The sequence below is a fragment of the Dipodomys spectabilis genome, unplaced genomic scaffold (assembly GCF_019054845.1).
Source record: "Dipodomys spectabilis isolate Male_0828 unplaced genomic scaffold, ASM1905484v1 ptg000002l, whole genome shotgun sequence".
Taxonomy (NCBI): domain Eukaryota; kingdom Metazoa; phylum Chordata; class Mammalia; order Rodentia; family Heteromyidae; genus Dipodomys; species Dipodomys spectabilis.
In genome coordinates this window covers 4,200,867-4,221,723 of record NW_024870679.1, presented here as the reverse complement: position 1 = coordinate 4,221,723, position 20,857 = coordinate 4,200,867, and the positions used below count along the sequence as shown (strand labels likewise).

At 45.0% G+C, this 20,857-nt stretch overlaps 1 protein-coding gene and 1 non-coding gene across 2 annotated transcripts in view; one reads left to right on the top strand and one right to left on the bottom strand.

Annotated features, from left to right (window-relative positions):
- Positions 1-20,857, top strand: part of Elapor1 (endosome-lysosome associated apoptosis and autophagy regulator 1) — an 82,879-nt gene that overhangs the window by 17,273 nt on the left and 44,749 nt on the right. The window contains exons 2-3 of the mRNA XM_042685479.1: positions 16,863-16,983; positions 18,888-19,080. Coding sequence (XP_042541413.1) covers positions 16,863-16,983; positions 18,888-19,080 — 314 coding nt within the window. The remainder of the gene's footprint in view (positions 1-16,862; positions 16,984-18,887; positions 19,081-20,857) is intronic.
- On the bottom strand, positions 15,558-15,677 carry LOC122113000. Its single transcript, XR_006148352.1, has one exon. It is a non-coding gene; the product is annotated as a U6atac minor spliceosomal RNA (small nuclear RNA).

The window sequence follows — 20,857 nt, the reverse complement described above, 5'->3', positions numbered from 1 at the left end:
CCAGTCTGCCTGCCTGCCTGCCTGCCTGCCTGCCTGCCTTCCTCCTTCCTTCCTTCCTTCCATCCTTCCTTCCTTCCTTCCTTCTCTGTGTAGCTCAGGCTGACTCAAAATCCTCCTGCTTCTTTCTCCTAACTGCGGCTGTGATTATAGTTGTATACTACTATACCTGACTTGATCTTTATGTTTCAACAGATCATATTCCCATATGATAATAAACCCAAAACATTTAAAGAGGACATAAGAAAGTTGGACTCTTCTGATTTCTTATCTGTGTCTAGAATAAAGATCACATTAGATAGGGTACAGGAAGATTAGGTTCTAGCTTCGTGTGACAGTGGATGTCAACCTGTGGGAATTTTTCTGAACCACCAACCCAACCTACTCCCAGTTCTTGGCCCCAGGCCATGGCTGAACCTGTTCAAGCAGAAGCCAGGCTTCCATTTGCCCTTGAGATCAGTTGGCTAGAGGATTTTTGCCATCTTCCTTATGACTCTCTACCCAGTCTTATCCAGCCTCCTGGAGACTGCAGGAGGCTGGGCCACATCTCAGTTGTTGACACTTAACATTGCTGAGGAGACTATTCCAGAGAGTGGCCTGGGGTATTTATTCTGAACTTCTTTTAGAAACACAAAACAAACATCCACAGGTACTGCAGTTGCCAGTAATTTTTTGGGGGGATGGGATAGGGGGGAAATACAGGAGTTGAACTTGGCCTCAACCACTTGAGACATACTCCAACCTTTTCCTTCCTTCCTTCCTTCCTTCCTTTGTTTTTTTTTTTGTTGTTGTTTTTGTTAAGATATGGTCTTGCCAGGTGCTGGTGGCTCATACCTGTAATCCTAGCTACTCAGGGGGCTGAGATCTGAGGATTGAGGTTCAAAGCCAGCCCAGGCAGGGAAGTCTGTGAGACTTTTTTTTCCATATATATTTTTTAATTGTAAAAATACTGTAAAGAGGGGTTACAGTTACAGGAGTAGGGTAATGCGTACATTTCCTATCAAGCATTGTTACCTCCTTTGTTTTTCCCCTACCATCCCTTCCCTCCCCACCTCTCTAACTCCTCCCCCCACAAATTGTAAGGTTCGTTTTCAACATAGTGTCTTGTGTACATTTCATTGTTATAATGGGCCAACCTGTATCCTTATTTAAGCATTTTGTTATATCCCTTCCCCTCCCCAAATTGTATCTAGGAGACTCTTATTTCCAATTAACCACCAGAACCAGAAGTGGCGCTGTGGCTGGCTCAAGTGATAGAGTGCTTGAGCTCTTTAGCTCAAGGACAGCGAGTGTTTAAACCCCACAACCACCCTTCCCTCCCTCCCCCGGCCAAAAAAAAGATATGTCCAACACTTTTTTTTTTTTTGCACCAGTCCTAGGGCTTGAACTCAGTGCTTGGGTGTTGATCCTGAGCTTTTTCGCTTAAGACTAGTAGTGCCCTACCACTTGAGCCAGAGCTTTACTTCTGGCTATTGATGGTTAATTGGAGATGAACCCGGGGTTTTCTGCCCAGGCTGGCTTTGAACTGTGATCCCCACATCTCAGTCTCCTGAGTAGCTAGGATTATAGGCATGAGCCACTGGTGCCAGGCTAGTCACACACTTTTGCATGAGCCAGCTGTGTGTGTGTGTGTGTGTGTGTGTGTGTGTATTTAAGACAGGCTGGCCTGGAATTTATGCTCGTGCTGCCTGAGCCTCCCAAGTAGTGGGATTACAGGCATGTGTACCATGCCTGTTCTTATTTTATTTTATTTTATTTTTTTGGGGGTCTGGTCGTGGGCCTGAACTCTGGGCCTGGGTACTGTCCCTCAGCTCTTCAGCTCAAGGCTAGCACTCTACCACTTGAGCCACAGCACCACTTCCACCTTTTTTCCTTTTTTGCTGCTTATGTGGTGCTAGGGAATCGAACCCAGGGCCTCATGCATGCAAGACAAGCGTTCTACCACTGAGCCACCTTCCTAGCCCCGTGTTTTTATTTTATAGGATACCAGACATCTCTTTAGCTTCTCTAGTTTGGAGCACTCACACATGACAGATGCACCCACAGCTGGCAAGAATCCTCTGTAAAATAAATATGAGACGCTGCCTCTGTCACTCTACTGCTGTATGCAGGCAAGAACTCCATAATTTCCAATTTTCCCTTTAAAGGACATTTTTCCCAGGAAGTCTAAGAAACACAAGGCATTGTGAGCACGGGCCAGCTCCTGCCCTACATGCTATGTGCTGCTCCAGCCTTCTTTCCATGTTCCCAACTCAGGAAATCCTCTCTAAGGGACACATACATTTTAGGGGGGTATGCTGGTACTGGGGCTTGAACTCAGGGCCCCACATTTTAGATAGTCTCTTTTGTTCAAGTCTGGTGCTCTACCTCTTGAGTCACATCTCCACTTTCAGCTTTTTGCTGATTAATTGGAGAGAAGAGTCTCACAAACATTTCCCAAAGTCTGTAGATCTCAATCTACTGAGTAGCTAGGATTACAGGTGTGAGCCACGGGGAGGCCCGACTTGCTTTACATTTAGATTAGGTCTGGCAGTGGCCCATAGGTGGGTTGAGCAGATTGGCAAGGTGGGTCTGGGCAGGAAATCACTGCATTTGACTCCATTGGTAGCAGTGTGGATGGAGATTGGTGGACTTACACCATAGATATCTTAGAGGTAGGAGGTAAGTTTTAGTGCCTACAAGAGAGGTGTCAAGAACAGGAGGAGGTTACCAAAGACTGTATTTTCAATAACAGAGTAGCACTATGACTTGTGTGGTATTTTGTTATGGTGCTGGAGCTTGAGCTCAGGGCCTTATGAATCCTAGGCAAGCAATTTCCACTGAGCCACCCCTCCCCTCAGCCCAGGAACTGCATTTAAATGCTGATTCTGAGGTGATGTGCCATGCTCCATAAGCATTTAGAGGTAAAGGGTGGGCATGGCTGGTCCTTGTGATGCCCACTTGTAATCCCAGCACTTGGGAGTCTGAGGCAGGAGGATCTTGAGTTTGAGGCTATCTTGAGCTACATCCTGAGACACTCTCACAAAAAGGAAAAGATTCTAGTCAAGATAGAGAAGGTTTAAAAATCTAGATCTCAGGCTAGAAATGTGGCTTAGTGGTAGGGTAGAGTGCTTGCCTAGCATGCAAGAAACCCTGGATTCGATTCCTCAGTACCACATAAACAGAAAAAGCCAGAAGTGGCACTGTGGCTCAATTAGTATAGTGCTAGGTTTGAGCAAAAGAAGCCAAGGCACAGTGCCCAGGCCCTGAATTTAAGCCCCAGGATTGGGGGTAAAAAAGTCTAGGTCTCATTGCAGAAGCAATGTGTCACATAATGTCACCTCTGCTGAACTGATCTTAGTTCCCAGCCCACCCAGATTTGAGACCTTGAGAATTACAGATGTGAGCTACCCAGCTAGACACTACTATCCTAAGGGAGGAATGTGAAAGAATTGAGAGCCATCCTAGGTGAAGAAGTAGGTGCCAACACAAATACAAAGGCAGCCCTTGGGGCCTGGAGGACAGGTAGCCATCAAATAAACTCAAATGTGTCCCAATTAAAAGTAACATCAAGCTGCGTGATGGTGGCTCAGGCCTGTAATCCTAGCTACTCAAGAGGCTGAGATCTGAAGATCCTAGTTTAAAGCCAGCCCTGCAGGAAAGTCTGTGAGATTCTTAGCTCCAATTAACCACTTGAAAACTAGAAGTGGAGCTGTGGCTCAAAGTGGTAGAGCGCTAGCCTTGAGCAAAAAGAGTTCAGGGACAATTCCCAGGCCTTGATTTAAAACCTCATGACCACCACCACCACCACCAAAAATGTAAACAATGTAATGTAAACAATGGACTCTGGATAGTGCTGCTACATCAGCCTTAACCAGTACACACTGTGGTGGGGAGATGATATTAATGATGGAAGATTATGAGAAGAGAAAGAAGGGTATGCGAGAAACTTGTCTGTTATTGGTGTGTGTGTGTGTGTGTGTGTGTGTGTGTGTGTGTGTGTGTGTGTGTGTGTGTGTGTGTGTGTGTGTGTTGGTACTGAAACTTGAACTCAGGGCCAGGAGCTGTCCCTTAGCTTTTTTGCTCAAAGCTGGCCTTCTACTACTTGAGTCTCAGCTCTACTTCTGTCTTTTTGGTGGTTCACTGGAGATTAGAATCTCATGGACTTTCCTGCCCAGGCTGGCTTTGAACCCTGATCCTCAAATCTCAGCCTCCACAGTAGCTAGGAATACAAATGTGAGCTATTACCTCCCAACCTTATCATCATCATCATCATCATCATCATTACTTTAAAGCTAGAGTACTTGAAAACTCAAGTTCTCAGGGGCCTAGAGATACCAGTTTGTGAAACATTGTTCTAGGTGCTTATTCTGTAGTGACAACTAGGTTTATTAGCACCAGTGGAGTTACAGAATCTTGGTTCTCTAAGGTAGAATCCATTCTCCGGGTTCAAGTTCTCCATCCCAAACATTTCACACATCCATACAGGCTCTGGCCTTGGCGTAAGCCAGACCCTCATTGGCCTGGTTTGGACTTGTATGATTCAAAGCTCAGGTAACAACAATTTGATGGGACATGTCAGTCTCACTACAAAGTAAGAGAAGCACAGCTTTGAGTTGCCTTGCATAAACTGTGCTCTGTTCTCTGCCCTGTCAGAAAAGGGGTGGCAACTTCTAAAGGGACATTTTGTTTCTTGGCAACAAAGCTTTTTCAATCCTGCTGATATTTACAACCATTACTGAAAGATCCTTGCACCTGATGGTCTGGCCAGTTCCTGGGTGTCATCACTGGCAGCAGCCAGGCTTTGTCTCAGAGAGATTAATCCTGCAGAGTTGCTGGGGAGAAAAAGCAGGCAAGTGACAGATGTTGTTGCATATGGATGAGAAGGCAGGGATTAGAAAAGAGGGTGAGCCAGGGCAAGGCCGCACACATCAAGTGGGAGACCCAGGAGGACCTCATGTATTATATCCTAATATAAAGCAATATGTTATATAATATGCACTTGTTTCTTCTTCTTCTTCTTCTTCTTCTTCTTCTTCTTCTTCTTCTTCTTCTTCTTCTTCTTCTTCTTCTTCTTCTTCTTCTTCTTCTTCTTCTTCTTCTTCTTCTTCTTCTTCTTCTTCTTCTCCTTCTCCTTCTCCTTCTCCTTCTCCTTCTCCTTCTCCTTCTCCTTCTCCTTTTCCTCCTTCTCCTCCTTCTCCTCCTTCTCCTCCTTCTCCTCCTCCTTCTTCTCCTTCTCCTCCTTCTCCTTCTCCTTCTCCTTCTCCTTCTCCTTCTCCTCCTCCTCCTCCTCCTCCTCCTCCTCCTCCTTCTCCTTCTCCTTCTCCTTCTTCTTCTTCTTCATCATCATCATCTTTTTTCTTTCATTACTATTAAGTTGGGACTGTTGACAAGCCCTCTTTCTCTAGGCCTTGTTTTCTTAGGCAGAAAAAGGAAAGAATGCGTTGGTGGACTGTTCCCATGAACCCTCTTCAGGCAGTAGCTAGCTTTTTCCTTTTCTTTCTGGTGGTGGTACTGGGATTTGAACTCAGGACTTCACACTTGATTCCCAAGTGCTCTATGACCTGAGCTATGCCCCTTGCCCTTTTTCAGTTTTAGTTACCTTCCAGATAGGGCCTTTTGCCACCCTCCTCCATCTTTCTCTCTTTGACTCCTTTATAGTTGAGACCACAGGTATGTACCACCATGCTCAGCTTGTTTTTGAGATAGGAATCTTGCTAACTTTTACCTGAACTGGCCTGGACAAAATATTCTCCTATGTATCTGTATTTTCCTTGTAGCTGGGATAACAGGCCTGAGCCATCATGCCTAGCTTTTCTTTTTCTAAACCATCCTATAAAGATATATATATATATATATATATATGTGTGTGTATCTTTGAATAAAGAATACAATTTATATTGTATCTGTATTATATTGAATTCAGTATAATTATAACCCGAGCAGAATTCCCTAATCATCTTGCGAGATTAGTTCTGCTCACGTTTGGGTTGTGTTTGATTTTTCTAACAAGGTGTTGCATCCTTAACTGATATACTAGAGAGAGCTGATTATTATTAATTTTTGGGGGGTCATGGGGCCTGAACTCTGGGCCTGGGCACTGTCTGTCAGCTCTTCAGCTTAAGGCTAGTGCCCTACCACTTGAGCCACAGCGCCACTTCCAGCTTTTTGCTTATGTGGTGCTGAGGAATCGAACCCAGGGCCTCATGCATGCAAGGCAAGCACTCTACCACTGAGCCACCTTCCCAGCCCCTAGAGAGAGCTGATGATGGATGTGCCCACAGTCATGCAGAGAAGTGACCAGACAGGAGCGCGGGTCAGACCTTGTGTCTGAAATCCCAGCCTCCTACACAGTTCTAGAGCTGCTTCCACCATTTAGTCAACAATCACATAAAGCTATGGGGTCAGGTACTGTTCTGAACATTTGGGCCAGAACATTCATGAACAAAAACTAAGGCTCATTCTACAAGTGTGCTTCTGATCTGGAATAAAGACAGGGTAATGAACAAATTAAGTAGTGGGTTTGGAGTCAAGTGCTGGTGTCTCATACCTGTAACCCTAGCTACTCAGGAGGCTGAGGTCTGAGGATCACAATTTGAAGCCAATCTAGGCAGGAACATCTGAAACCCTTCCCTCTAATTAACCACCAAAAAAGCTGGAAGTGGAACTGTGGCTGCTCAAGTAGAAGAGCACTAGCCTTAAGCAAAAGAAGCTCATGGTTAGCAACCAGGCTCTCAGTTCAAGTTCCAGGACACACACACACACACACACACACACACCACACAAATAGGTTTGAAGTTGAGTATAATGGCATAAACTTATCTAGGAGGGTCAAATTCTAGGCTGACTGGGAATAGATTTTTTTTTAAAAACAATAAAGAAAAAAGGGGCTGGGAAGGTGGCTCAGTGGTAGAGCGCTTGCCTTACATGCATGAGGCCCTGGGTTCAATTCCTCAGCACCACATAAGCAAAAAGAAAAAAGCTGGAAGTGGCACTCTGGCTCAAGTGGTAGAGCACTAGCCTTGAGCTGAAGAGCTAAGGGACAGCGCCCAGACCCAGAGTTCAGGCCCCATGACCGGAACCCCTCCCCCCCTCCAAAAAAAAAAAGAAAAAAGAAAAAAAAATGGATTCAAGTGGTGGAGCACTGAATAGCAAGTTCAGGACTGAGTCCAATTGCCAATACTGCCAAGTGTGTGTATGTGTGTGTGTGTGTGTGTGTGTGTGTGTGTGTGTGTGAGAGAGAGAGAGAGAGAGAGAGAGAGAGAGTGTGTGTGTAAAGTTAAAAGTCATTCTTGACTTGCAGGATCAATAGCTCAGGGGCAGAGGGGAGTGGACATGGGAGATTAAGGCTGAGGGATATAAGCAAGACTTCAGGAGGGTTGTGGGAGCTGAAGGAGAAGATATTTGCAGTTCCAGCCCAGCACCAGCACATGGGGGCTCACAGATGCCTGCTGCAGTGGTCGTCCCTGTCATCCCCGTGCTGTGGCCCTGGAGACCCATCAGTACCTCTCAGGATCCTCCAGACCAAGACTTGTCCAAACAGAATAGAGACCCTTAAGCTACAGATGGGTTGGAGAGCAGAGACGGGGCTCAGCCTGGCCCAGAACACAGTGGCAGCTGGGGTGGAGCACCAGGATTTGCTTTGGTGATGTGTCCAGTAGGTGAGAGCCACCTTTGTGGATCTGATTACAATAAAAGCTGGTACCAGGTGCCAGTGGCTCACACATGTAATCCTAGCGACTCAGGAGGCTGCAGTTGGAAGATTGAGGTTCCAAACTAGTCAGGCAGAAAAGTCCATGAAACTCTTATCTCCCATTAACCACCAAAATGCCAGAGTGGAGGTGTGGCTCAAATGGTAGAGTTCTCTCTCTCTCTCTCTCTCTCTCTCTCTCTCACACACACACACACACACAAACACACACACACAGAGAGTCGAATAGCTAGCCATGTAAAGCCAAGGTTTGCCCAGACTCTTTAAATTGAGTGTTTTAGGGCTCTTGGCACCATGTTGCTAGGCAACCACGTATGGTAGAAGGACAGCCAGCTGTAACCAGGCTACTTGGGGTCTGATGCTTGATATGGGGGGGAGGAAGCCCGGCTTGTGAGTGGTTGCCCGGGGTGGGGTGCGGGGGTGGAGGGAGGAATGCGGTTAGAGGCCTCCTTGAGCTGGAGTCTTCTCCAGGGCCTGTGTGCCATCCTTAGCAACTCAGCCATTCAAGTAAAGGTTCTGGCATCCTAAATTTTTTTGGTGGGTGAAACTTGGTTCAAATAGTATTTTTAATTTGGAAACAGAGATATGTAAAAGAGTTTTTTTGTTGTTGTTGGTCATGGGGCCTTAACTCTGGGTGCTCTACCACTTGAGCCACAATACCACTTTTTTTGCTTATGTTGTGCTCAAGAATTGAACCCAGGGCCTCATGCACTGAGCCATCTTCCCAGCCCATAAAAGAGGTTTTTCAAAAAAAACAAAAACAAAAACGCATTACACTACTAAAGGATACTCTCTATTCCCCTTTTGATGAGGCATGTTTTTTTAAAACCCCTGGAGCTGGGTGTCATTGGCTCACATCTGTGATTTTAGTTACTCAAGAGGCTGAGATCTGAGAATCATGGTTTGAAGCTAGCCCAGGCAGGAAAGTCTGTGAGACTCTTATCCCTGATTAACCACCAAAAAAAAGTCAGAAGTGGAAATATGGCTCAAGTAGCAGCATACCAGCCTTGAGTAGAAAAGCTAAGGGACAGTGCTCAGGGTTTGAGTTCAAGCCCCAGTACTGACACAATAATAATAATAATAATAAATTAAAAATAAAACCCCCAGAATCTGGAGCACAATTTGAAAATCACTGGGTTAAACATTTTCAACTACCCCATTACAAAGTGAACAGCTTAGCTGGGTGCCGGTAATCCTGGCTACCCAGAAGGCTAAGACCTGAGGATCGTGGTTCAAAACCAGCCCAGGCAGGAAAGTCCATGAGACTCTTAGCTCCAATAAACCACCAGAAAACCTGAAGTGGTGCTGTGGCTCAAGTGGTAGAGTGCTAGCCTTGAGCTGAAGAGCTGAGGCTCAGAGTTCAAGCCCCATGATAGACAAAAAAAAAAAAAAAAAAGTAAACAGGTTTGGTTTTATAAAATATTAAGCGACTTAAAAACTAGCAAGCCATTATGGTAGGTTTGAATGTTTTTCTGTATAGAAAGGAGGAGGGCAATAGACTCCTTAGAGCATCTAATAAAAACTATGACCTACTACTCAGAAAAAATGTATATACTTAGACTTCTGCAATTTGCTGTATGGGGAACTGGCCTGTGTGCTATAAATTAAGAATCCCATCTTGTGGGAAATGTATTTAATTTCCTTCCACATGGAACACATGCTTAAGTCTTGAGGCATAAAAGAGTGAGCTGTTTTTGTTTGTTTTGTTGGTTGTGGGGCTTGAACTCTGGCCTTGGGCATTGTCCCTGCGCTCTTCAGCTCAAGGCGAGCGCTCTACCTGGTGGTTTTCTGGTGGTTTATTGGAGATGAGAGTACAGTCTCACGGACTTTCCTGTCCGGGCTGGCTTTGAACCTTGATCCTCAGATCTCAGCCTCCTGAGTAGCCAGGATTACAGGTGTGAGCCACCAGCATCTGGCTAAAAGAGTGAGTTTTGAAAGAAGCAGGCAGGGAAGACGCTGTAGAGGAGAATCAGAATCTTGTGGGTAGAGCCAAGGAATGTGTGTTTTTAACATGATCTCTGGGCAATTTTGAGTCAGCACCAGAGGACTAGAGATGGTGTGCCCTAGGACTCAGGAGCCAGCGCTGAATCTGCCACCCCAAGGGCAGGTGGGGCTCCCCCCCCCCCCCCCCGTGGACCCGGAAGTCAGGTTGCTGTGCCCTGAGCCTCTACCAGAACATACATCCCGATTTCATATATCTCAAACTTTTATTGGGGACCCCCAACAACAACAAGGATAAAGAACAGAAGTTCAAGAAAGCACCCTGCTAAGGTTAGGTTTGAAAGTCTCTTGTTGGGGGCTTTTCAAATCCTGCCATCTTTCTGAAGTTTTCCCTTTTCCCCTTGACGGTGGGGACACTTCACCTCCCCTCACTTGGTGTTACTAATGGGATCTGCTCTGGTCTGGGCCAGGTGCTTTCTAAACAGAGAATCATTTGCTATTGAAGCAACTACCAGCCAGGTACTGGCTGCTTACACCTGTAATCATAGCTGAATTCTAAGGCTTCCCCTTCAAAGCCAGCCTCAGCAGCAAATCCAAGAGGCACTTATCTCTAACCAGCAAAAAGCCAGAAGTGGAGGCATGGCTCAAGTGGTAGAGTGCCAGCCTTGAGTGGAAAAGCTTAGGGAGAGCACATGGCCCTGAGTTCAAGCTCCAGTACCGATGTATAGACATGAGCGTGTGTGTATGCGCATGGGCGTGCATGTGTGTGTGCACACACATGTACACACACACACACACACACACACACACACATGCTCACCCACCTCAAAACAAAAAGCAACTACTGCCAGGCACTGTTGGATCTCGCCTGTAATCCTAGCCTCAGGAAGCTGAGATCTGAGGTTTGGTTCCAATCTAGCCAGGCTAGAAAGTTCCCATGAGGCTCTTATCTCCAATTAACCCCCAGAAAACTGGAAATGGAGCTGTGGCTCAAAGTGGTGAAGTGTTAGCCTTGAGCAGAGATAGCGTCTAGGCCCTGAGTCAAAGCCTATGACTGCTCCTCCCCCCACAAAGAGCAACTACCCTTTGACCTGCAACCCTCAGCTCAAAGCCATTTGCCCCATCTTTCCCAAAGGATCTGCTTATAGGTGACTGCGAAAGGAAAAGGGAAATGAGCCTGCCAGTGGGGGGAAAATATAGGAGGTGGCCTAATCACAAGTTGGCTGTGGTCAACACCCAGGTTTGCTGAAGAACCTGTTGAGTGAGCCCTGTCCCAGCCAAGACATGGTATGGATGTGCTTCTTGGGACAATGTTGATTATGTAGCTTGGCTGGCTGTGTGAACACTCAGAACAGGAGATCCCTGCCTGATTCTGGAATCTCTCCATGTTGAAGAGACAGGGAAGTGACTCCCTGGATCTGTCAGCAGTCTCTGGATACCTATTGTGAGCCTGTGAATGTCTCACTCAAGTGTATCCTCTCACCAAAAGCATGGGGATAAGATCTGTGCTTTGCAATGTATGTCAATTTTACCTTAAAAGAGAAATGAGAACTGTATAAAATAACCACATCAAGTGAGGAAAGCAGGTAGGAATTAACAGGGAGTATGTAGAATAAATGAAGCAAGAATAGCAGAACTTGGGATGTGTTAAATCTGGGTGATAGCCACAGGAGCCATTATACAATTCTTGTGTTTAAAAAATATACATTTGAGGCCAGGAGCTGGTGACTCATGCCTGTAATCCTAGTTACTCAGGGAAATGAGATCTGAGGATTGCGATTTGAAGCCAGTCCAAGTAAGAAAGTCCATGAGACTCCTATCTCCAATGAACCACCAGAAAACCAGAAGCAGAGCTATGGCTCAAAGTAGTAGAACACTAGCTTTGAGCAAAAGAGCTCAAGGATAGTGCCTAGGCCCTGAGTTCAAGCAAATTGGAAAAGATAAGTGTGGTAGTACATACATGTAGCACTAGGGAGGCAGAGACTGAGAATTTGAGGCCAAACTGGGCTATATAAGAGATCTATCTCAGAAAACAAAAGGAAACATATACACACAATGCAGCACGTTTGTGTTTTTCCCTTTGCACAACTGTATAATGTGCTGACTGTACACAGATTACGGGATAGATTGAGGTACTGTCAGAGAATTGATTTGTTTGTTCATTGATCACTGTGTGTAATTGAGGAAGCATGCCAGTTAGTCCCTGGCTTAACTGTGTCTAAGCATCTATTTTGAAATAGATACAACAGAGCCAAAAGCCATGGGTGCTGTGACTGTCCCCGAGAGAATAAAGAGAATTAACACATATCAAAAGGGAAATTTTCCAAGGCCTGGCACTACCATTTCCCCAGCAAACCTCTCACCCAAGAGGTCCCTAGGAGATACCGAATGACAGCCAACAAAAGAGCTTCAAAGGACCCAACATGGTTAGCAGGAACCAAAATATCTCTTTGTGCAGATTAGCTATTTTAACACCATCATTTCAGACCTCAGAAATGAGCCTAACCTGGCTGTTGGCAGATAATTAACCATGCCATATGGAATGTGTGTGTGTGTGTGTGTGTGTGTGTGTGTGTGTGTGTGTTGGTACTGGGGCTTGAAATCAGGACCTTGTGTTCTCATTCACATGGCTTTTTCTGCTCAAGGCAAGTGTTTTACCACTTGAACCATACCTCCACTTTCCAGCTTTTTGAGACAAAGGATGAGAAGGAGTAACAGGCCTAGAGTGATGATAGGCCAATGGCACAAAGAATTCCTATTCTGCTGTTCTTGGTGACTCTGATGTTTAAATCTAAAACCAAAGATTCTAGTTAAAAACTAGGCACAGGCTCCCCCAACTTTGTCTTCTCTGTGTCTCAGGGTCAAGTACCAAGTTTATGTTGCTGTCCTGAGCCAGCCATCCTGGACGCAGCTCAGAGCTCTACATGCTGAGCATATAATATAGGTTTGGTAAATATTTATAAGAGGAGAAAATAAAATGGACCCTACAATTGTTCTCTTCTTGACTAAAGTTTCTGTAGTCACAGGACAAGAAACAACATATTCACGGTTAGGTTTTTAAAAAGAGGTGGCCGAGTAAGAACAGCACCACACACGTGGTATTCAGGTAAGGGGTAGGTTTATTCAGTAGACCTGCTGGGACCAGGCAAGGTTGGCACTCCACGCAGCTGGGAAAGGCCTGGGAAAGACCTGAGAAAGAGAGAGAGCTGGGAAAGAGAGCAGAGAAAGAGCTGGGAAAGAGAGCAGGGAAAGAGAGAGTGAGCTGGGAAAAAGAGCTAATAGAGCTGGGAAAGAGCTGAGAAAGAGTGTCTGGGCCTTATCTAGGGTATGGGCGGAGAAAGGTGTGGCCACATCAAATTCAGATGTGATCTCAGCAGACGCAGATGTGACCTCTTCCAGGTGTGCCAGTTGCCTAGGAAACGCAGGTACTGGGTGGAGACTTTGCTGCGAGGAGGGTGGAGTCTGCTCGCCATCCAGGAGCGGACTTTACATTCACCAAGTTTCAACAAATCTGTGCTGTCACAGTATCTAAGCCACACTCTGTTACGCCACAAAGACAGAAAAAGGCTCTATCAGTTAAAATATGACACAGTGTTTACTTTTGTTTAATTATAAGGTACATTTTGATTCCATAGATGCTACATATGAAAAAAATGTACTAGTATTGGGGTTTTAACCCAAAGCTGGACACTGTACCTTAGCTTTTTTTGCTCAAGGCTGGTGCTCTACCATTTGAGCCACAGCTCCACTTCTGGGTTTTTAGTGGGTTAATTGAAGATAAGAGTTACAGACTTTCCTGCCTGGGCTGGCTTTGAATTGAAGTCCTCAGTTTTCAATGTCATGAGTTGTTAGGACTATAGGCATGAGCCACTGGCACCTGGCTAAAAAAAATGTGTGTTTTAGAAGAGATGAAATGCATCCTGTTTTCTGTTGCAATGCTCTCTCCTTGTGATCCTGATAGGACCTGAAATGGTCTCATTTTTAGTCTCAGTTCCTGGCAGTTAAACATGTTATACAATCGCACTTTCGTGTGGTCAGAAGAGGAAAATTCCTCATTTTTTCTTATGGCTACAGTCATATGAAGTTTCATAATATTCTCTAAGTTAGATCATAACTCGCGGATTCCGTGGTCTGCTGTTGATGACAAGATTTGGAAGAGCTCGGAAAACTGTTTGCTTTCTTCTGAGTGGAGTTTTGTTGCTGTTAATGCTCGATTTGGCTGTGTTGTTGTTTTCTAGTTAATGTATTCTCGTTCAGCTAAGGCAACTGAGTGGTGAGTGGCCATTTGCACAGAGAAATTAAGCACAAACAGGTGCAGGTGATGAATGCCTCCACGCCAGGCCTCAAAAGGACATTTTCATGAAGCAAGCCTGGGTTGGTAGTCTTTCTCAGCAGAAAGGTGGTGGTGGGGACAGGGGGAGGGGTTTGGAGGGGCGAGAAGAACTGGAAGAACCACTTGTGTGACACTCCATGTATGTGTTTTTTGTTTTTATTTTTGTCAATCATGGGGCTTGAACTCTGGGCTTGGGCGCGGTCCCTTCACTCTTCAGCTCAAGGCTAGCACTCTACCACTTGAGCCACAGTGCCACTTCCAGTTTTCTAGTGGTTTATTGGAGATAAAAGTTGCACAGACTTTTCTGCCTGGGCTGGCTTTGAACCATGATCCTCAGATCTCAGCCTCCTGAGTAGCTAGGATTACAGGTGTAAGCCATTGGCACCCGGCTTCCATGTATGTGTTTTGTGGATCAGCCCTTTATTTAGTGTCCTTCTGTTGAGAACATCCTTGCTCATAACTTCTATAGTTTGAGACAAGAAAAAACAAATCTTTTCTAGACTCTGTGTGTGTGTGTGTGTGTGTGTGTGTGTGTGTGTGTGTGTGTGTGTGTGTGTGGCAAGGGAGAGGCGGTGCATGTTCCAGTACTAGGGCTTTTGAAACTCAGGGCTGGGCACTGCTCCTTAGCCTTTTTGCTCAAAGTTTAGAGCTCTATCGCTTTGAGCACAGCACCACTTTGGGCTTAAAATTTTTTTTTTAATTATTGTTAAATAGTTGTACAAAGGAGGTGCCATATAACAAAGCAGTTTATGAATACAAATGCATCTTGATCACAATCATCCTGTTCAGCATTCTCACCCATTCCTTCCCTTCCTTGTCTTAATTTTGTACTATCTGCAATGAATTCTTAACTACAGTCTCTTCCCCTTTCCACCTTCATAAGTCTACTCTTCTCCCCTTGGCTCCACCCCCTTCTTGCCATGTACCTATTTCCTGGTGTTGATTTTGTTGGGCTTTGACCTAGTCTTTCTAAAAGATTATACTATTTGTGGAGTCTACTATGCTTCAGTGAATTCATTTGTAACCAATTGCATACCACCCATTCTGTTTACTTATAGATTTATAGGAACATTCTATCTACCACAAATGAGGGAAACCATGCAACCATTGTTTCTCTGGGTCTGTCTGACTTATTTCACTTAAAACAATTTTTTTCTAAGTCTTTCCATTTCTTTTCGAATGGCACAATAGTATTCTTTCTAATAGATGAGAAAAATTCCATTATATATGTATTATATATATCACATTTCCTTGATCTATTCATCCATTGAGGGACATCTGGACTGATTCAGTATCTTAGCTATGGTAAATAGTGCTACAATGAACATGGTTGTGCTGGTGGCTTTAGTGTGGCTTTGTATAGTGAGATTGCAGGGTCACTGGGTACCTCTGTGTTTAGTTTCTTGAGGAGTGAGATTGCTGGGTCATAGGGTACCTCTGTGTTTAGTTTCTTGAGGAATCTCCATACTGCTTTCCAGAGTGGCTAAACAAGCTTACATTCACAACAGTGTACGAGGGTTCCCTTTTGGCTGCATCCTTGCCAACATTTGTTGCTATTTGTTTTCTTGATTGTGGCCACTCTAACTGGGGTGAGATGGAAAGCAACGGTTAGATGCCATAAAGTAGGTGGCAATGCCTTAACCATATGCATATTGTCATTCTCAAGGACCTCTTCCATCTTTGTCCAGGGGAGTGCTAACTCCTTTCATATGACACCCACTTCTGGCTTTTTGCTGATTAATTGGAGACAAGAGTCTCACAGATTTTCCTATCTAAACTGGATTGGAACCACAATCCTCAGATATTAGCCTTTTAGGTAGCTAGGATTATAGGCATGAGTCATCAGCTCCTGTTTTCTCTTTTTTTTCCTTCCCTACCTCTCTCCCTCCCCCCCCCTCTTTTTTTTTTTGTCAGTCATGGGGTTTGAACTCTGGGCCTGAGCGCTGTCCCTCAGCTTTTCAGCTCAAGGCTAGCACTCTACCACTTGAGCCACAGCGCCACTTCCAGTTTTCTGGTGGTTTATTGGAGATGAGGTTTACAGCCTTTCCTGCCAGGACTGGCTTTGAACCATGATCCTCAGATCTCAGCCTCCTGAGTAGCTAGGATTACAGGCGTGAGCCACCAGTGCCTGGCTTCCTTCCCTCTCTCTGTCTCTTTCTCTCTCTTTCTCCCTTTCTTTCTTTCTTTCTTCCTTCCTTTCTCTCTCTCTCTCTCTCTCTCTCTCTCTCTCTCTCTTTCCTTCCGTCCTGGGGCTTGAATGTAGGATCTGAGTTCTGTCCCTGAGCTTTTGTGCTGAAGACTAGTGCTATATCACTTGGACTTTTTGGTAGTAAATTTCTGACTTTTTGATAGTAATTTTTTTTTTTTTTGTCTGTCATGGGTCTTGAACTCCAGGCTTGGGCGCTGTCCTTGTGCTCTTCAGCTCAAGGCGAGCACTCTACTGCTTGAGCCACAGCACCACTTCTGGTTTTTTAGTGATTTATTGGAGATAAGAGTCTCACGGACTTTCCTGCCCAGGCTGGCTTTGAACTGTGATCCTCAGATCTCAGCCTCCTGTGTAGCTAGGATTACAAGCATGAGCCACTGGTGCTGGGTTTAGTCTAATCTTTAGTGACCTTCTGCTGCTGCTTCTCCATAGGACATTGTTTAGGTACAACAGTAAAGACACACACACACACACACACACACACACACACACACACACATCCTGGTGGAAAGAAATGATCCAATGATTGTAAGTTGTCCTCTGGGCTTTGTGATCATTTGGGCAATTTTGATGTGTTGCTCCTAGCCAGAATTTTGCCCTCAAGGTCATCCTGTGATGATGAGTGTTGGTTCCCTTGTGCTGGGCAGGTAACTATCAGTGTCTAATCATGCTAACACACTTTTTCTCCCTTGCAGTCGGAGTACCACTACGAGTATACAGCGTGTGACAGCACAGGTTCCAGGTGGAGAGTCGCTGTGCCCCACACCCCAGGCCTGTGTACCAGCCTCCCCGACCCTGTCAAGGGCACCGAATGCTGTAAGCAGCCTTCCTGCCCCAGGGCTTCTCCCTGACACTCAGCATCAGCCTCTATCCTAAGTCTCCTGCCATGCCAGCTATCTCTGCCTCATACAGCAGCTGCAATAGGAAGTCAGATCTTTCTCCTTGTCTCCATCCCTAATTCTTTCAAAATTTGGTACAGAAATGTTTTTCATGGATGCAAACTGGGTGTCTGAATCTTCTCTTTCCTTCTCTCTCTGGCTTTTTCAAAATGCTAGTTCTGGGGCTTGAATTCAGGGGACTGGGTGCTACCCCTAAGCATTTTTTTTTTGTCAGTTGTGGGATTTTAACTCAGGGCCTGGGAGCTATCCTTGAACTCTTGCACTCAAGGCTAGCACTTCTGGTTTTTCAGTGGTAAATTAGAGTTAAGTGTCTCATGGGGACTTTTATATATTTCCTGGTCTACCTTTGAACCATGATCCTCAGATCTCAACCTCCTGAGTAGCTAGGATTACAGGCCTGAGCCAGCAGCTCCTGGCTCCCTTAAGCTTTTTATTCAAGGCTAATACTCTACCAGTTGAGCCACAGCTCTGCTTCTGTATTTTAGCTGTAACTAGAGATAAGAGTCTCATGGAGGGGCTGGGAATGTGACCTAGTGGTAGAGTGCTTGCCTATTATGCAGGAAGCCTTGGGTTCAATTCCTCAGAACCACATAAACAGAAAAAGCCAGAAGTGGAAATATGGCTTAAGTGGTAAAGTGCTAGCCTTGAGCAAAAGAAGCTCAGGGATAGTGCACAGGCCCTGAGTTCAAGCCCCAGAACTGGCAAAATAAATAACTAACTAAAAAATCTCATGGACTTTCCTGCCCTGGCTAGCTTCAAACCATGATCTTCAGAGCTCAGCCTTCTAAGTAATTAGGATTACATGTGTGACACTAGTACCTGGCTTCTCTCTTCTTTTTTTTTTTCTCCTTCCTTCCTTCCTTCCTTCCTTCCTTTCTCTTTCTTTCTTTCTTTCTTTCTTTCTTTCTTTCTTTCTTTCTTTCTTTCTTTCTTTCTTCTCTCTCTCTCTCTCTCTCTCTCTCTCTCTCTCTCTCTCTCTCTCTCTCTCTCTCTCTTATTTGCAAGTACTGGGGCTCAGGATCTCAAATTCTTGCTTGACTTTTTTACTCAAAGCTGGTGCTCTACCACTTGAGCCACACCTCCACTTCTTGCTTTTTTTGCTGGTTAATTAGATAGAAGAATCTTATAGCTTTATCTGCCTGGGCTGGCTTCAAACCAGAATCCTTAGATCTTAGCCTCCTGAGTAAGTTAACAGGCATGAGCCACCAGCTTCTGCTTCTTTTATTAAAAAAAAAAAAACCACATTAAATCCTGTTCATGGAGAGAGTGTAAGCAATTCTAGCTGTATGAATAACACATTTATTTTCTTCTTTGCCTGTGAATTTTTCTGCAGTCTCTACTCAGCATTCACAATCAGCTATTAGGCAACATTGGGATGGTTTTGTTCTTGGAAAAGAAATCAGAGAAGGTGAAAATTCTGCAGAGAGGCCTTTAAAATGCACTGTGTGTCACTCCCAGGGGCTGCCGATCTGACTGCAGTCAGGAAGGTGGCTCTAATTTATTTATTTATTTTTTAATAACAGCTTTGTTGAGACACAGTTTACATGCCAAAACTTTTACCCTTTACAGCGCAAATGTCAGTAGCTTTTAGATTATGCATGCAGCCATCAACACTGTATATTTCCAAACCTTTTAACTATCCAGGCCCTGCCCTCAGCCCCTGGCAACCACAAATCTACTTGCTACCCCAGGACTTTCTGAACATCCATAAAATGTGCCAGGACCCCAGGTCCCCATCCCCGACCTCTTCCCTGTAGAGTACCCTCAGCCCCATTACTTGTGACCTCTCCACCCCTCCCTTGTCCTTGTCCTGCTGTCTAGCCTTCTCTTGCAACGCCGGAGAGTTTCTGGATATGAAGGATCAGTCCTGCAAGCCGTGTGCTGAAGGCCGCTACTCCCTGGGCACCGGCATCCGGTTTGATGAATGGGATGAGCTGCCGCATGGTTTTGCCAGCCTCTCAGCCAACATGGAGATGGACGACAGCGCCACTGAGTCTGCGGAGAATTGCACGTTGTGAGTCTGTGCACGCGCGTACACACACACACCACACACACACACACACACACACACACACACACACCCTGGATAGTCCTCAGGCTGGCAGGGACTATGTGGGAAGGTGGATAGTAGCCAGTGCTCCATGGGACTACCAGTAGCGAGCAGGCAGTTGTAGGGGAGAAAATCATGGATTCGTAGAGTCCAGTGGATCTGAGTGAGGTACAAGCGTTAATGGTCCTGTCTATGAAAAGTACAACCCAATTGGAATTTTGCATCAGACAATAACCTTTCTCAACTTGAGTGGAACACGATGTAGGATGTTATATGTGTCTTCCTGGTTTGGGTGCTGAACTTTTAAAACTGGGAATCCTCACTCTGAGTTTATGTGCTTGGGCTGGGGGTGGCTGAGATCTTATAAACCCCTTTGGACTCTGGTGACCAGAAATATTTGCAGCACAGATGGAGATTTTTGCCAGTAATTGAAAAGCTCAATATAAAATAAAAAATAAAATATAAAAGGTGTCTTTTATATGTCAGGTGTCATTCTGGGTGCTTTACACATATTAATTTTTTTCAATCTGTACAGGAACATGATGAAATACGTTAAGGGCTCTCATTGTAGCAATGGGAAACCAGGGGTTTTGTGAGATTAGCAATCTATCTTTGTTAACTAGCTTACAACTGGCAAGGTTGGAATTCAAATTCAGTCCCAGTTTTCACCTGCTTGGGACTGTCATCTTCAAATAATATCTATCTATCTATCTATCTATCTATCTATCTATCTATCTATGAATGAAGGTCCTGAGGCTTGAACTCAGAGCCTGAGTGCGGTTCCTTAGCTTTTTGGCTCAAGGCTAGCTCTCTACAACTTGAGCCACAGCTCCACTTCTGACCTTGGGGTGGTTAATTGAAGCTAAGAGTCACAGGCTTTCCTGACCAGGCTGGCTTCAAACCATAATCCTCAGATCTCAGCCACTTGAATAGCTGGGATTACAGGCCACCGGAGCCCAGTTCTCAAGTAACATTTATTTATGAGCCAGGTAATGTTGTTTCTAGCTACTAAAAGCAGAAGGATGCAAAGAGGCAAAAGCAGCTTTTGGTTAAATATAGTCAATGAGATCTGGGGGAGGGGAGTGAACCTTTCTCTTATTCTCAAACAAGCAAATATAAGAATGACTGGAAAGTCAAGTAAAGTGATGCAAAACTGTATGTAGTCTTAGCACTGGAAGGGCTTGAGGCAGGAGGACTGTGAATTTGAGGCCAGCCTGGGCTTACACAGTGAGATCCTATCTCAAACAAAGCAAAGATTCCCTCCCCCTCCATCTTCCAGAAGTACCAATGCTTGAGCCATTCAGTCATCCAAATTTAAAGGTATTTTAGAGTTCAATTGTATGTGGCATAATCATTGTATGATAATGTTTGGGGGACAGGGACAGAGACAGAACTAGAAGATGCTAGCCAATAGGAGAGCATATGTGTATATTAAGATAGTCAACCCCACTTGAGTCCTAATAGTGAATACCATTTGATCTTGGTCCAAGTGCAGACCTAGCTTAATCAATTCCTTCATGCAGAGGAAAGGTTTCACCTCTCTCCAAGGACTGTGCTGAGAGGGCAGAAATCATTATCTGTCAGACAGGCAGGATGTGGGCTATTTAATAACAAACTTGTGTTTCCATGGCACAGACAGGCTCCAGCCTGGGTCTTAAGGCTTCCCACAGCATCCTAAGAGGGAAGCAGAGAATGTTTCTTTTCTCTAGAAATGGAGGAGGAAAAATGGCCACCAGGGTAT